Source organism: Capricornis sumatraensis, chromosome 13, assembly GCF_032405125.1.
Source record: "Capricornis sumatraensis isolate serow.1 chromosome 13, serow.2, whole genome shotgun sequence".
NCBI lineage: Eukaryota > Metazoa > Chordata > Mammalia > Artiodactyla > Bovidae > Capricornis > Capricornis sumatraensis.
The window spans coordinates 31,064,929-31,083,006 of NC_091081.1; the positions used below are offsets into that span (position 1 = coordinate 31,064,929).

The 18,078-nt window shown below is 42.4% G+C and overlaps 1 protein-coding gene across 1 annotated transcript in view; it reads left to right on the forward strand.

Annotated features, from left to right (window-relative positions):
• Positions 1-18,078, forward strand: part of RTN4IP1 (reticulon 4 interacting protein 1) — a 52,349-nt gene that overhangs the window by 14,011 nt on the left and 20,260 nt on the right. Inside the window, exon 5 of the mRNA XM_068985337.1 lies at positions 14,589-14,637. Within this exon, the coding sequence (XP_068841438.1) occupies positions 14,589-14,637 (49 nt within the window). The remainder of the gene's footprint in view (positions 1-14,588; positions 14,638-18,078) is intronic.

Consider the following 18,078-nt stretch of genomic DNA (forward strand, 5'->3'; position numbering starts at 1 on the left):
GACCTCTGGAGTCTCCAGCACGGTAAACCACTTTCATTATGCCCACTTTTTCCCTGGTTTCAGGGACATTAGACACCTTTAGTTTTCTTCTGGCCTTTTCAGCCAGTTCTTGTCTTTTTAAAGGCTCCCTTTATTTCTCCCCCAGCCCTTTACCCACTACTGTTTTCTGGTCGTCCCCTCCTCTGTCTCCCAGGGTTCTCTCATCTGCTCCCAGCTTCTTTTTCTGTTTTGGTGATTGGCACACCCCTGTTTCCAGCTCCAGCCTCTCCACTCAGTCCCATTCAGTTAAATGTTCCCTTTGTAGCTGAAACTCAACTTGTGCAGAACAAGACTTACTGACTACCACCCTGACTCTTCTTCTGTATGCCTACTGCCAGTTAACTGATTTTCCGTAAGCCAGACTTGGTATTGTTCACCAACCCAGCTCCTCTGCCACTGCCGTGCTCTCCTTTATTGTCCACGTCATGTAAAATTTAGGATTGTTGTCAGAATTGGAAAAACGTCTTCCAGCTTTCTTCACAGGCTGTAAAATTCCAGGGCATCTCACGTTTTCTTGTGCACTGAATAAGCCCAAAATACATTTTGATTGACAACCTTCATTAACTGTTGTTCAGTCGCTAAGTCATGTCCGGCTCTCTGTGACCCCATGGATTGTAGCACACAAGGCTCCTCTGTCCTCCAGTATCCTGGAGTTTGCTCAAATTCATGTCCATTGAGTCGGTGATGCCGTCTAACCATCACATCCTCTGCAGCCTAATATCTTCCCTGTGAAAGTGAAAGTTGTGTCCGACTCTTTATGCCCTCATGGACCATGGGATTCTCGAGGCCAGAACACTGGAGTGGGTAGCTGTCCCCTTCTCCAGGGGATCTTCCCAACCCTGGGGTCGAACCCAGGTCTCCCACTTTGCAGGCAGATTCTTTACCAGCTGAGTCACCAGGGCAGCCCAAGAATACTGGAGTGGGTAGCCTATTCCTTCTCCAGCAGATCTTCCCGACCCAGGAATCAAACCAGGGTCTCCTGCGTTGCAGATTCTTTACCAGCTGAGCTACCAGGGAAGCCCAAGAGTGGTGTTAAATGACAGAAATAATACAATTTAGTAGCAAGGGTGATGTCCTTTATTCAAGGGAAAACATTCCATGGGTTGGGAAGTGCAGTGCCTCACAAGCTCTCTTCCTGAGGAAATTTGGGCACAAGTGACATTTAGGCAGCCTTAGAAGTGGCAGCATGGAAACTGGGTATAGGGGGGTGATTTCCCTATAAGACTAGCCATTCCTCTGAACACCATGCACCCCAGATTGGGACTTGACCTCACAGTCTTCCAACTGAGATCACATACCTGGTTTCAGCACTCAGTGAAGCTCAGGTTCTTGATGTCTCATTGCAGAAAGAATTCAGTGAGAGACAAAGTAATAGGTAAGAAGTGGATTTATTTAAAGAGAAACACACTCCGCAGAGTGTGGGCCATCTCAGAATGTGAGTTGTTGTTCAGTCACTCAGTTGTGTCTGACTCTTTGCTATCCCATGGACTGCAGCACACCAGTCTTCCTGTCCTTCACCATCTCTTGGAGTTTGCTCAAACTTCTGTCCTTTGAGTCGGTGATACTGTCCAATGATCTCATCCGCTGTCACCTCCTTCTCCTGCCCTCAATTTTTCCCAGCATCAGGGTCTTTTCTAATGAGTCGTCTCTTTGCATCAGGTGGACAAAGTATCGGAGCTTTAGCATCAGTCCTTCCAATGAACACCCAGGACTGATCTCCTTAGGATGGACTGGTTGGATCTCCTTGCAGTCCAAGGGACTCTCAAGAGTCTTCTCCAACACCACAGTTCAAAAGCATCAATTCTTCTGCATTCAGCTTTCTTTATAGTCCAACTCTTACATCCATACATGACCACTGGAAAAACCATAGCCTTGACTAGACGGACCTTTGTTGACAAAGTAAATGTCTCTGCTTTTTAAAATGCTGTCTAGGTTGGTCCAGAGAAGGTAGTGGCAACCCACTCCAGTACTCTTGCCTGTAAAATCCCATGGACGGAGGAGCCTGGTGGGCTGCAGTCCATGGGGTTGCAAAGAGTTGGACATGACTAAGCGACTTCACTTTCACTTTTCACTTTCTTATATTGGAGAAGGAAATGACAACCCACTCCAGTGTTTTTGCCTGGAGAATCCCAGGGACGGGGGAGCCTGGTGGGCTCCCGTCTCTGGGCTCCCATAGAGTTGGACACGACAGCAACTTAGCAGTAGCAGCAGTTAGGTTGGTCATAACTTTTCTTCCAAAGAGCAAGCATCTTTTAATTTCGTGGCTGCAGTCACCATCTACAGTGATTTTGGAGCCCCCCCCCAAAATAAAGTCTGTCACTGTTTCCACTGTTTCCCCATCTATTTCCCATGAAGTGATGGGACCGGATGCCATGATCTTAGTTTTCTGAATGTTGAGCTTTAAGCCAACTTTTTCACTCTCCTCTTTCACTTTCATTAAGAGGCTCTTTAGTTCTTCTTCGCTTTCTGCCATAAGGGTACTGTCATCTGCCTATCTGAGGTTGTTGATATTTTGCCCAGCAATCTTGATTCCAGCTTGTGCTTCATCGAGCCCAGAATTTCTCATGATGTACTCTGCATATAAGTTAAATAAGCAGGGTGACAATATACAACCTTGATGTACTCCTTTCCCTATTTGGAACCAGTCTGTTGTTCCATGTCCAGTTCTAACTGTTGCTTCCTGACCTGCATACAGATTTCTCAAGAGGCAGGTCAGGTGGTCTAATATTCCTATCTCTTTCAGAATTTTCCAGTTTATTGTGATCCACACAGTCAAAGGGTTTGGCATAGTCAATAAAGCAGAAATAGATGCTTTTCTGGAATTCTCTTGTGTTTTTGATGATCCAGCGGATGTGGGCAATTTGATCTCTGGTTCCTCTGCCTTTTCTAAAACCAGCTTGAACATCTGGAAGCTCACGGTTCACGTATTGCTGAAGCCTGGCTTGGAGAATTTTGAGCATTACTTTACTAGCGTGTGAGATGAGTGCAACTTTGCAGTAGTTTGAGCATTCTTTGGCATTGCCTTTCTTTGGGATTGGAATGAAAACTGACCTTTTCCAGTCCTGTGGCCACTGCTGAGTTTTCCAAATTTGCTGGCATATTGAGTGCAACACTTTCACAGCATCATCTTTGAGGATTTGAAATAGCTCAACTGGAATTCCATCACCTCCACTAGCTTTGTTCATAGTGATGCTTCCTCAGGCCCACTTGACTTCACATTCCAGGATGTCTGGCTCTACGTGAGTGATCACACCATCATGATTATCTGGGTCGTGAAAATCTTTTTTGTGCAGTTCTTCTGTGTATTCTTGCCACCTCTTCTTAATATCTTCTGCTTCTGTCAGGTCCATACCATTACTGATAGAATGTGGTCCACTGGAGAAGGGAATGGCAAACCACTTCAGTATTCTTGCCTTGAGAGCCCCATGAACAGTATGTTTTCCTTCACTGCTCGTAGAATCCATTGCTAGGTACCATGACATTCAGTCTTACCATAATAAAATGCCATGATACCTTGTTGTGTTGACATAGTGGGAAGTAGGAATATTCTTGGAAGGCGTTCTTAGACCAGAGCAGCCTGTAATAACTCAGAAATTACTGTGCACCACGTCAATATTTCCCACTGAACCCAAAGCAGTGGTATTTTTTCAAATCAAATGTAGTGTCACCTGGCAAGAGAGGAAGTGTTGATATAATGGAGGGGAAGGCAGGAGTGGAAAGAGACAGCAGTTTTAACTGATTGTGGTTAGTAGGGGAAGAAAAATAATTTCCCCATACTCTTCTGAGTTCTCTACTGAGTCTTCTGTAATAAAAGATTAACAAGAGAAAAACAAACAAGTTTATTAACATGTGTGCCTCTTGTATACATGAGAGATGCCCCCAAGAAGAGTGAGTTACTCAAGGAGTTAGCTTAGAATTCAGGCTAAAATGCTGTCTTAAAGCTCAAGATAAAAGTACAGGGAAGGTTAGTTGTGGAAAGTATACCAGGAAAAGCAAGAATAAAATTCGTTATGCAAATTTAAGTTGGTGACTTCTCCCTTGATAAGGATCTAAAGTTATCTCCAGGGATTAACCTTTGTCCTTCCTGGTAAAGAGCAGAGGAGCTCTTTTCTAAACTTCTGTCCTGCTTTTAGGCAAATAGGAGTCCAGAGATTTCTTAATCTGCTTCTCAGATGCCTTCAGCTCAGAATAATCCTTATGCCTATATTTTGGGGTGCCATGTTTATCAGCATATCTTACTTTTGTAAGTTTTACAAAAGCACGTATGTGTTACTTGAAAACTCAGTTCACCTCTTGGTAGGTGTCAAGTCAAAAGACACAACCAAGCCAAACTTCAGGAGAAGGAAGGATTTATTACTAGCAAGTAAAGACGATACTGAGGTCTATCACAAACAGTACTGCTCTTTAAAGCATTGGACCTTGCTTCTATCACCAGTCACATCCACAACTGGGTATTGTTTTTGCTTTGGCTCCATCCCTTCATTCTTTCTGGAGTTATTTCTCCACTGATCTCCAGTAGCATATTGGGCACCTACCGACCTGGAAAGTTCATCTTTCAGTTTCCTATCTTTTTGCGTTTTCATACTGTTCATGGGGTTCTCAAGGAAAGAATCCTGAAGTGGTTTGCCATTCCCTTCTCCAGTGGACCACATTCTGTCAGACCTCTCCACTATGACCTGTCTGTCTTGGGTGGCCCCACGTGGCATGGCCTAGTTTCATTGAGTTAGACAAGGCTGTGGTCCATGTGATCAGATTGGCTAGTTCACTGAGATTGTGGTTTCAGTCTTTCTGCCCTCTGATGCCCTCTCTCAGTGCCTATCATCTTACTTGGGTTTCTCATACCTTGGATGTGGGGTATCTCCTCATGGCCGCGCCTACTGACCTTGGACATGGGGTATTTCCTCTTAGCCACTTGCCGCTCCAGTGCTGTACAATGGAAGCAAGGTCTGATGCTGTAAAGAGCAATTGTATAGGAACCTGGAATGTCAAGTCCATGAATCAAGGCAAATTGGAAGTGGTCAAACAGGAGATGGCAAGAGTGAACGTTGACATTTTGGGAATCAGAAAACTAGAATGGACTGGAATGGGTGATTTTTAATGCAGATGACCATTATATCTACTACTGTGGGCAAGAATCTCTTAGAAGAAATGGGGTAGCCATCATAGTTAACAGAAGAGTCCAAAATGCAGTACTTGGATGCAGTCTCAAAAACAACAGACAGATCTCCGTTCATTTCCAAGGCAAACCATTCTATCCAAATCCAAGTTTGGATTACCATGATATAGAATGGTTTGCTTTGGAAATGAACAGAGATCTGACTAGTAATGCTGAAGAAGCTGAAGTTGAACGGTTCTATGAAGACCTATAAGACCTTTTGGAACCCAAAAAAGATGTCCTTTTCATTATAGGGAACTGAAATGCAAAAGTACGAAGTCAAGAAACACCTGGAGTAACAGATAAATTTGGCCTTGGAGTACAGAATGAAAGCAGGGCAATAAAGTTTTGCCAAGAGAACGCACTGGCCATAGCAAATGCCCTCTTCCAACAACACAAGAGAAGACTCTACACATGGACATCACCAGGTGGTCAACACCGAAATCAGATTGATTATATTCTTTGCAGCCAAAGGTGAAGAAACTCTATACAGTCAACAAAAAAAAAGACAGGGAGCTGGCTGTGGCTAAGATCATGAACTCCTTATTGCCAAATTCAGACTGAAATTGAAGAAAGTGAGGAAAACCACTAGACCATTCAGGTATGACCTAAATTTAATGTCTTACAATTATACAGTGGAAGTGAGAAATAGATTTAAGGGACTAGATCTGATAGAGTGCCTAATGAACTATGGATGGAGGTTTGTGACATTGTACAGGAGACAGGGATCAAGACCATCCCCAAGAAAAAGAAATGCAAAAAAGCAAAATGGCTGTCTGGGGAGGCCTTAGGAATAGCTGTGAAAAGAAGAGAAGCGAAAAGCAAAGGAGAAAAGGAAAAATATACCCATTTGAATGCAGAGTTCTAAAGAATAGCAAGGAGAGATAAGAAAGCCTTCCTCAGTGATAAGTGCAAAGAAATAGAGGAAAACAATTCAATGGGAATGACTAGAGATCTCTTCAGGAAAATTGATACCAAGGGAACATTTCATGCAAAGATGGGCTCAACAAAGGACAGAATTGGTATGGACCTAACAGAAGCAGAAGAGATTAAGAAGAATACACAGAAGAACAATACAAAAAAGATCTTCACGGCCCAGATAATCACGATGGTGTGATCAATCACGTAGAGCCAGACATCCTGGAATGTGAAGTCAAGTGGACCTTAGGAAGCCACTGCAAACAAAGCTAGTAGAGGTGATAGAACTCCAGTTGAGCTATTTCAAATCCTGAAAGATGATGCTGTGAAAGTGCTGCACTCAATATGCCAGCAAATTTGGAAAACTCAGCAGTGGCCACAGGACTGGAAAAGGGCAGTTTTCATTCCAGTCCCAAAGAAGTTCAGTTCAGTCGCTCAGTCGTGTCTGACTCTTTGTGACCCCATGAATCGCAGCACTCCAGGCCTCCCTGTCCATCACCTTCTCCTGGAGTTTACTCAAACTCACGTCCGTCGAGTCAGTGATGCCATCCAGCCATCTCATCCTCTGTCGTCCCCTTTTCCTCCTGCCCCCAATTCCTCCCAGCATCAGAGTCTTTTCCAATGAGTCAACTCTTCGCATGAGGTGGCCAAAGTACTGGAGCTTCAGCTTCAGCATCATTCCTTCCAAAGAACACCCAGGGCTGATCTCCTTCAGAATGGACTGGTTGGATCTCCTTGCAGTCCAAGGGACCCTCAAGAGTCTTCTCCAACATCACAGTTCAAAAGCATCAATTCTTCGGCACTCAGCTTTCTTCACAGTCCAACTCTCACATCCATACATGACCACTGGAAAAACCGTAGCCTTGACTAGATGGATCCTTGTTGACAAAGTAATGTCTCTGGTTTTTCAATATGCTATCTAGGTTGGTCATAACTTTTCTTCCAAGGAGTAAGCATCTTTTAATTTCATGGCTGCAGTCACCATCTGCAGTGATTTTGGAGCCCCCCAAAATAAAGTCTGCCACTGTTTCCACTGTTTCCCCATCTATTTCCCATGAAGTGATGGGACCAAATGCCATGATCTTCGTTTTCCGAATGTTGAGCTTTAAGCCAACTTTTTCACTCTCCTCTTTCACTTTCATCAAGAGGCTCTTTAGTTTCTCTTCACTTTCTGCCATAAGGGTAGTGTCATCTGCATATCTTAGTGCCAAAGAATGCTCAAACCACCACACAATTGCACTCATCTCACACACTAGTAAAGTAATGCTCAAAATTCTCCAAGCCAAGTTTCAACAATATGTGGACTGTGAACTTCCTGATGTTCAAGCTGCTTTTAGAAAAGGCAGAGGAACCAGAGATCAAATTGCCAACATCTGATGGATCATTGAAAAAGCAAGAGAGTTCCAGAAAAATATCTATTTCTGCTTTATTGACTATGCCAAAGCTTTGATTGAGTGGATCACAACAAACTGTGGAAAATTCTGAGATGGGAATACTAGACCACCTGACCTGCCTCTTGAGAAACCTATATGCAGGTCAGGAAGCAACAGTTAGAACTGGACATGGAACAACAGACTAGTTCCAAATAGGGAAAGGAATATGTCAAGGCTGTATATTGTCACCCTCCTAATTTAACTTATATGCAGAGTACATCATGAGAAATTCTGGGCTGGATGAAGCACAAGCTGGAATTAAGATTGCTGGAAGAGATCAATAACCTCAGATATGCAGATGACACCACCCTTATGGCAGAAAATGAAGACGAACCTTTGGTGAAAGTGAAAGAGGAGAGTGGAAACTGTTGGTTTAAAGCTCAGCATTCAGAAAACTAAGATCATGGCGTCTGGTCCCATCACTTCATGGCAAATAGATAAGGAAACGGTGGAAACAGTTACAGACTTTATTTTGGGGGGCTCCAAAATCACTACAGATGGTGACTGCAGCCATGAAATTAAAAGACACTTACTCTTTGGAAAGAAATTATGACCAACCTAGATAGCATATTAAAAAGCAGAGATGTTACTTTGCCAACAAAGGTCTGTCTAGTCAAGGCTATGGTTTTTCCATAAGTCATGTATGGATGTGAGAGTTTGACTGTAAAGAAAGCTGAGCACCAAAGAGTTGATTCTTTTGAACTGTGGTGTTGAAGAAGGCTCTTGGGAGTCCGTTGGACTGCAAGGAGGTCTAATCAGTCCATCCTAAAGGAGATTGGTCTTGAGTGTCTATTGGAAGGACTGATGTTGAAGCTGAAACTCCAATACTTTGGCCACCTGATGCAAAGAGCTGACTCATTTGAAAAGACTCTGATTCTGGGAACGATTGAAGGCAAGAGGATAAGGGGACAACAGAGGATGAGATGGTTGGATGGCATCACCGAGTCAGTGGACATGAGTTTGAGTAAAGTTGGGAGTTGGTGATGGACGGAGGCCTGGCATGCTGGGGTCCATGGGGTCGCAAAGAGTCAGACAAGACTGAGCAGCTGAACTGAACTGAGGTGAACTGATCACAAACAAAATTGGAAAAGTTTTGGAAAAGTTTTAAGCTAAGAGAATGTGCATATTCATGTAGGGACTTGGCCTTGGAAGCACTGATTGAGTACGATCACAAGAGCCAGAAAAGGTCGATATCATCATTCCTTCAGTTCAGTCGCTCAGTCATGACCTACTTTTGTGACCCCATGGACTGCAGCATGCCAGGCTTCCCTGTCCATCACCGACTCCTGGAGCATGCTCAAACTCATGTCCATTGTGTCACTGATGCCATCCAGCTATCTCATCCTGTGGTAGTTAAGCTCTTCGGGCTAATCTTTATCACTGAAACAACTGGGAGTCTTTACCTATGGCACTGTAAACAACAACAGCAATTGACATTATCTTTGCTGTTATTCCATGGGATTCCCCTGGTGGCTCAGGTGATAAAGCATCTGCCCAGAATGGGGGAGACCCAGGTTCAATCCCTGTGTTGGGAAGATCCCCTGGAGAAGGAAATGGCAACCCACTGCAGTATTCTTGCCTAGAAAATTGCATGGGTGGAGGAGCCTGGTGGGCTACAGTCCATGGGATCGCAAAGAGTAGGACAGGACTAAGAAACTTCACTTTCACTTTCTTGCTATTGTTACCTCTCTTGCCTGATAAGAGTTATTTCTGCATTCTTTTGTTCCCTTGAAAGTGAAAGTGTTAGTCACTCAGTGGTGTCCGATTCTTTGCAACCCTATGGACTCCTGTCCATGGAATTCTCCAGGCAAGAATATTGGAGTGGGTTGCCGTTTCCGTCTCCAGGAGATCTTCCTGACCCAGGGCTTGAACCTGGTAATTACTGAGACCCATTTGCTCTCTGTATAAGTCTGTTTTGATTTTTACACCTGTACATTTTTGTGCTACCTTTCCAGAGTAGAGAAAATGTTCTAGGACAAATATATGTGCTGCACGCAATAAAGTGAGAAAACTCCGCAAGGCCAGTTTTTCTGGCTCCCCACTTCATCTGGTCCTGGAGATCAGGTGCTCCTTTCCCCCGGGCACAGGGCACAAACCTCTACCGAGGGTCTTGTGGCCAGCTTCATTGAAAAAGGTCAGAGAGTCCTTCCCGCATTTGCTGTTTCTCACATTCCTTCAGCTTAAAATATTCAATCTGCCAAGGTGCTGTGTTTGGGGGCAGCATGTCCTGAACCCTGTGAGTTCCAGGGAAGATCCTCCTCTCAACCATTCTCGTGGCGCCATCCCAAACGATCCTTCCCTCCATCTTACTCCTTCTGTTTGGCACCAGATGGAAGGAATCAATGTCTTGGGATGGTTCCCAATGCCTGTCCTGTTTGGGGAGCTGTGTTCCCAGTACCCCAGGTTGAAATTCTGAATACACGTCTCATAGAACCATTGTTACGAGGTTTTTGGTCCATTATGGGGTTAACTAAACCTTTTTAAAGGGCTACCCTGGGCATCTTGCCAAGATGTATAATAAGTAGCTTTGTTTTCATGGGAAAATGTGTTTAAAGTTCCAAACAGCTAATTTACACATGAACCCTTCTGTAAGTTGGGGAATGTCTGCATGAATTAGGGAGGCTTGGAAGGAGGGGACACACAAACCCAGACTGTCTTGGTCGTGCTTGGTTGATTTGTTTTGTAGCTCTTTTTTCCTTATTCAAGTTGTTTCTCACTTACTTAAGGGAATAAATTTAGCATATTATGATCCGCTTTCTTTCACCCATTTCCCCCCGCCCCCCCAGATTTAAGAGTTCTGGGTAAAACTAAAAAGAGTTTATGTGTTTTCAGTCTCGTCCCTATTTTTTTAAAGACCACTTGTTTCTACGGATGGAAGATTTAGCCATATTTAAATCAGCTCTGTTTCCGAGCCATTAGGACTTAATGAAGGGTACTCTGCTCTCGTGATGTGACTTTTATTTTTATTTCCATTATGACAAGTATGTGGTCTGGGGAGAGCAGTCGTGACGGTCATATAGTTCTATGTTAGGTGAAGAAACTAAATATAAGCTTAACTTAGATTGAAAATGCCAGTTCTTATTCATTAACTCCTGGAGTACCCCTCTGTGATTATCGTTCACTGCAGATGCATCTGAGGCCTAGAGGTTCAGTTAATGGGAGCATGGGGACTTGACCCCGGGTCTCTAGATACCCCGCCCTGGCATTTGAAGACTTCTGGGGCTTAGCCAGAATATAGAAATTTGAAAGGCAATTCCCTACTTCTGGATCGCCTGCTGTTTTGTAGTGTGTTTCATGTATTTTTTATTTGTAAGGCGATTAGGGTGTGGATGCCATGTCTCATAAGATTGTGATACTGAAAATGTGACTGTAGAGGCCTTAGGTGCCCAGATGCTGAGTAGAGTGACTTGGTCACGTAAAGAAGTTGGCATTGCCTTAGTGCCCTAACATATGTTTAGGGAGAGCGGAAAGATGGGCAGAAATGACAGAGGAAAATGAGAATCTAGGGTTTAAAGTGCATTAGAAGCTTAATAATTATTCATATTTTCTTCCCCCATATTTTTATATTTGCCACAGTTCAGTTCCCACTGACTTCAAAAGAAGCTGGGCAAATGAACTTAGTAAGAGAGGAATGTGATTGAAATTATTGGCAATTTTGAATTGTAGTGCTTTTTGCAAAGAGTATTTCCTGGGTACTTGCTGTTTATAAACCAACAAGCAATACAGCACACTTTTCTTCACCATGACATGGGCTTCTACTTCAGTGAAGTCTGAATGTATCTGGTGACTATTACTGCAGCTGGAGTCTCAGTGTTCTGGTGACTATTACTGCAGCTGGGTAGAAAGTACTCCCACTCTATAGCACTGAAGTGAAGGGCCGCTGGGGGTAAGGGACAGCAGGATTGAAAGTGCTTTGAAGAGTACAAGAAGAGTTTGTTCAGTTATAGGGCTTCAAACCACAGAGTACTAGCTGACTTACTGTTGGCTTGAAAATAAATTTGCCTGCTGTCCAGTCTGAGGACTTTACTTGTTTAAAGAAAAGTACAGGCCCAGGTTCAGCCTGCACAAAACATGGAGCTTGCAGGACCAGAGAATGGTGTGTCCCCAGGCCGCTTCACACAGAGACCATTGGTCTGTAGCAATTGGGCTTGTTCTTTGCCTGTTCTGCACCCATGGGCGCCATCAAGTGGCAGTATCAGGAACTGAAGCTGCTAACGCAGAACCACACCCTCTTCCACCAAGCACCACTGAGAAACACGGTTTTGCTTTTTTATATGGAGGAGTGAGACTGTTTTGGATTAAGAGGTATGGGGGGAAGCTATGATCTAAGAGCAATGAGGCTGGAGATGTGTCCGGCCATTGGTTCCCTGAGCAGCCATTGTATGTGTGTGTGTGTGTGTAAAAGTCGCTCAGTCGTGTCCCAACTCTTTGTGACCCCATGGCCTCTACGGTCTGTGGAATTCTCCAGGCCAGAATACTGGAGTGGGTAGCCTTTTCCTTCTCCAGGGGATCTTCCCAACCCAGGGATCGAACCCAGCTGTCCAGCATTGCAGGCAGATTCTTTACCGACTAAACCACAAGGGAAGCCATTGTACTTGGTATCCTCTTAATCCAGCATTCTTAGGGAGAGAACTAGAAATTCATTTCAAGCTTTTCTTTATTGGAAGAAACTTTAATGCAATTTTTCAAATAGCCAGGTGACTCCCACGTTTAGGGTAGTAGCAGTTGTTGTTAATTGTCGGATATAATGCTGATTTAAATGATTTTTTAAAAATAATTTATATTTTTATTTTTGGCTGTGCTGGGTTTTCATGGCTGAGTGCGGGCTTTCTCTAGTTGTGGAGAGTGGAGGCTACTCTAGTTGCAATTCACAAGCTTCTCACTATGGAGCACAGGCTCAGTAGCTGTGGCACACAGGCTTAATTGCCCCATGATATGTGGAATCTGCCTGGACCAGGGATTGAACCTGTGTCCCCTGCATTGGCAGGCAGATTCTTAACCTCTGGACCACCAGGGAAGTCCGATGATTTTAAAGTCAAGTAACATGGATCAGGCATCTACTACACCGAGGGTAGTACGGCTAGTGCTGGGCATATATAAGTCTCTGTCCTTGAGGCTTGCAGAATGGCTTGGGCAGCAAGCATATGAATGAAAGTTAAGAGCATGCCACGCGCAGCGTGGACATCAGGCTCAGGGGTATCTCTGAGGTATTGTTCAGACAAACAGGTATTGTTCACAAACTGTGAGCCTTTGCGGATAGGGAGATCTCAGCAGGCAGTGAAGGCATTTGAGAGCTTGAGACCTGGGCCAACATGCATGGGACTTGGGGTACATGCAAGGGGACCAGGGAGGCTCAGGTGGAGAGTCTGTTGTAGAAGTAGTTGAGAGGAAATCAGAGTTGCAAAAAGATAAGATTGTGAAGAACTTAAATGAGAGTTTGACCAAACTTATATTTCCAAAATAAGAGGGTAAAATATTCCATGGATGAACTAATTGTTGGATGTATCTGTGAAGCAGTCTGCCCCTCCACTCCTCCCCCCACCATTTAGGAAGCATTAAGGCTATTAAATGTGTGAATTGAAGGATTTTTGGAAGAGTGTATCTTTAAATTTTTTTTATTCTTTACAATTTATAAGTCTGTGAAATTAAAAGTAACTCTTCTAAAAGGAGTATCCTTTCCAAAGAGACTTGTCTTAATTACATTTGATGGTGTTAGTTTCAAAAGGAATAGCTGACTGAAAAATATTACCAGTAACTTCTAAGATCCAAAGGGTGACAGTCAGCCTTCTGTGATTTGGGTAAGAGAGAAAAAAATAAAACGAAAGTAGAGTTAAGATTATAAACACAATGTCTGTTTCAAGATCGGGTGTCCCTACTTAAGGTAGGTGACAGAGTTCCCTGTGCTTTCCAACAGCTGAGTCAAAGAGGGACCCACAGCCTGCAGTTACAACTTAGTCTTCAGAAAAATGTTTTTTTTTTTTTTCCCCTGGTGGGCACTCCATATGGCATTCCACAATTCTCATGAATTCTCTCAACAGTATCCCCTTAGCTAATGCAGTATCAGATATCAAATAGTAACTTTTTATAATGTCTCTCAGCCTAGACGGGTAACAGAACACCAAAGTGCAATTCATTACAGTTTTCTGAGGACTTGAATCTCTGTAGTCAGAGGAAGGGAGTTCACTGGGGCTCTAGCTTAATTCAAGAATGAAATGTAAGAATATGTAAAGCAGTGATTCTTTACTAGTGAGTCTCTTTTGAATTGTACCTTCTTTGGGAACTTGGTGATAAGTCTGATGGATCCCCCTTCTCCCCAATGCACTTAGGCATGGTCTTACCAAACTTTGCATATTATTTGAGTCAGTTCACAGTTTCAGGGGGTTCACACCCTCACAGCCCTCAGCGGCACTCATCCACAAACCCCAGGCTGCACACCCTTGATCTGGAGAGGCAGGAAGACTACACACAGTAAGCGAACACGGCGAAAACCTGGAGCACAAGCGTGTTTGCACTGATAAAACAGATTCATCTGCTTTAACCAGAAACCAAACTGAAGATAAGATTGGTTTCCCTTTATGAAACCTGGTGAGCGTGATGGGACTTGTCTGAACAAAAGACGTTTATTCCACTTTGGCAAGAATGTGGTCAGGAATGTGATTTTTCTTAGAGAGCAACTGAATATTCTGTAGCACACTGAAAAGGATCCCAAAGCTTGCTCTTAGAAAGAAAGCTATAGTAATTTAAGCCTAGAAAAATTATAAGGCAAATGTTACCAACAACCATCTGAGCTACTTTAAAAATACAAATCATTGGTGTATTTGATATTTTGTATTCTTGGTAAAGAGTTCATAGTATGTCTAACTTTAAGCATTTATGGATTCTTGGTGAACCTGATAAATAAAAATCTTGTGTAATAGAATCTTGGGAAGCTGAATGTTTGCTTTGGGGATTATCTTTGAGCCAGTTACATGTTGAAAACATCTTGTTTGTTTATTCAGTTCTGTTGGCTTAGTATCTTCATGATAGTTTCTTTTGTGTTGCAGTGTTTTAATCCTGGGCGCTTCAGGTGGAGTTGGTACTTTTGCTATACAGGTAAGACAATTTATCTTTTGACTAGGAAGATTGTTATTTTCATAAATTAAAAAATTTATATATTGTGGATTACTTTTTCTTGAAAGCTGAGAGAAATTACATTCAGTGTGATAAAGGAAATTTTCTAAGGTAGAAGGAAGCATTAACCTTTCCAGTGGTTTAATATATGAATTAGTTTTGTAGACATCCTGTATAACAAACGGAGGAAAGCTTTCAGGGAGGAAGACCATGGGCAAGTGAAAATGGATTGAGGTTTGCAGTTAAGGCAATGGCAACCCACTCCAGTACTCTTGCCTGGAAAATCCTATGGACAGAGTAGCCTAGTAGGCTGCAGTCCATGGGGTCACTAAGAGTCAGACACGACTGAGTGACTTCACTTTCACTTCTCACTTTCATGCATTGGAGAAGGAAATGGCAACCCACTCCAGTGTTCTTGCCTGGAGAATCCCAAGGACGGCGGAGCCTGGTTGGCTGCCATCTCTGGGGTCGCACAGAGTCGGACACGACTGAAGTGACTTAGCAGCAGCAGCAGAAATTGATAAGCTAGTTCTAAAATATATATATAAGACATGCAATAGACAAAATGTTGTGTAGAGATGGTAGAACTCATATCTACAGAATCAATGCAATCTTATCAGAATAGCAGCTGCCTTTTTTTTTTTTTTTTTTGCATAAATGGGCAAGTGGAATCTAAAATCATGTGGAATTTCAAGGGACCCCAAGATGCCAAACAGTCTTGGCAAAAAAGGACAAAACTGGAGGACACACACTTCTCAGTTTTAAAACTTAGTTATGAAACTATAGAAGTCAGAACAGTGGCACTGGATTGGCTTTACCCCAAAAATGTTTTTGGTGTTAAAAAAAAAAAAATAGGGAAAAAAAAAGAACTACAATAAAAAATATATATGTATTAAAAGCAAAAAAAAAAAAAGTATTTTCATAAAGTTAGATATATAGATCAGTGAAATAGAATTGAACCTCCAGAAGTAAACCAGTATATCTATGACCAGTTGATTTTTGACTAGGGTGACAAGACAGTTAAACAGGGGAAAGAACAGTCTTTTCAATGAAGGGTACTGAGGCAACTAGATATCCACATATAAAAGGATGAAGTTGGACCCCATTTCACATCCTATGTGAAAACTAGTTCAAGCCGGGTCAAAGACCTAAATATAAGAGCTAAAACCATAGAACTTATAAGAAAACATGGGAGTAAATCTTCATGCCTTGGATTTGGCAATAGATTCTTAGATATGACGCCAAGAGCACAAGTGAAAGGAGAAAGGAATCAGATGGATTGGACTTCATTAAATCTAAAACTTCTGTGCATCAAAGGATACTATCAAGAAAGTAAAAAGCACACAGAATGAGAGCAGATATTTACAAATCATTTATCTAATATGGATACACTATACAGAATATGTAAAGAACTCTTAACAGCTCAACAACAGAAAGACAACCCAGTTAAAATATTAGCAAAGGACTTGAGTAGACACTTCTTGAAAGAAAATCTAAAAATGGGCAGCAAGCCCATGAAAAAGTGTTTAACATCATTCGTCATTAGGGAAATGCAAATCAAAACCACAGTGAATGATTGACTTAAGGGGATGTGGTATTTATGTGTGTCTGTGTCTATGTATCTGTATATACAGCCCCCCACACACAAAATGCATATTACTAGCTGTGTTGCTATTTGTAGCAACATGGATGGACCTAAAGAAATTATGCTTAGTGAAATAAGTCAGAGAAGGATAAATACTATATGATATCATTTATATGAAATCTAAAAAAATATAATACAAATGAATCTATATACAAAACAGAAACAGAGTCAAAGACATAGAAACCAAACATGGTTACCAAAGGGAAGAGGCGGGGAGGGACAGATTAAGACTATGGAGTCAATAGATACAGATGGGAGGACAGTGGAAACAGTGTCAGACTTTATTTTTTTGGGCTCCAAAATCACTGCAGATGGTGACTGCAGCCATGAAATTAAAAGACGCTTACTCCTTGGAAGCAAAGTTATGACCAACCTAGATAGTATATTGAAAAGCAGAGAGAATACTTTGTCAACAAAGTTCCGTCTAGTCAAGGCTATGGTTTTTCCAGTGGTCATGTATGGATGTGAGAGTTGAACTGTGAAGAAGGCTGAGCGCCGAAGAATTGATGCTTTTGAACTGTGGTGTTGGAGAAGACTCTTGAGGGTCCCTTGGACTGCAAGGAGATCCAACCAGTCCATTCTGAAGGAGATCAGCCCTGGGATTTCTTTGGAAGGAATGATGCTAAAGCTGAAACTCCAGTACTTTGGCCACCTCATAGGAAGAGTTAACTCATTGGAAAAGACTCTGATGCTGGGAGGGATTGGGGGCAGGAGGAGAAGGGGATGACAGAGGATGAGATGGCTGGATGGCATCACGGACTCAATGGATGTGAATCTGAGTGAACTCCGGGAGTTGGTGATGGACAGGGAGGCCTGGCGTGCTGTGGTTCATGGGGTCACAGAGTCAGACACGACTGAGCGACTGAACTGACTGACTGACTATACATAAAATACATAAGCAACAAGGATTTACTGTATAGCACAGGGAATTATACCTAATAACTTATAATGGAATATAGTATGCAAAAAAACCCACAAAACCCTGAATACCTGAAATTAACACAACATTGTAAATCAACTATATTTCAGTTTGAAAAAAAGACGACAGTGAGGTAGCACTTCACACCTTCTAGGATGGCTATTAAAAAAATGCAAATAGCAGTGTTGGCAAGCATGTAAAGAAATTGAAACCCTTATATAGTGCTAGTGGGAATGTAAAGTGATGCCGCCACAGTGGAAAACAATTTGGCAGTTTCTTAAAATTCTTAATTCTGTATTAAACTTAGAATTACCTGTGATCCAGCAGTTCCATTCCTAGGTGTATACTTGAGAGAAATGAAAATCTATGTTCAAGCAAAAACTGACATACAAATTTTCATTTGCAACATCAGTGTTCATAATAGTCAAAGAAACAGAAACAACGGTAGTGTCTATAACCTAATGAGTGGAAAAACAAAATGTGGTGTATGTATACACAAGGGAATGTTACTCAGCCATCAAAAGGAATGAAATTCTGATTCATGATACAACATAGATAAACCTTCAAAACATGATGCTAAGTGAAAGAATCCAGACAGAAAAGGTCACATTTTGTATGATTCCATTTACATTGTGTCCAGAAGAGGCAAATCCTTAGAGACAGAAAACAGATTAGCGGCTGCTAGTGGCTGGGGGAAGAAACGGAGATGGAGAGGACCCCCGGGAAATGCACACCTTTATTCATCTTAATTCACCTTTAGATACTGCTGTGGCCTGAGTGTTTGTGCTCCTCTGAAATTCATGTTTTGAAGCCCTGATGCCCATAGTGATAGTATTGAGGCCTTTGGGAAGTGGTCAGG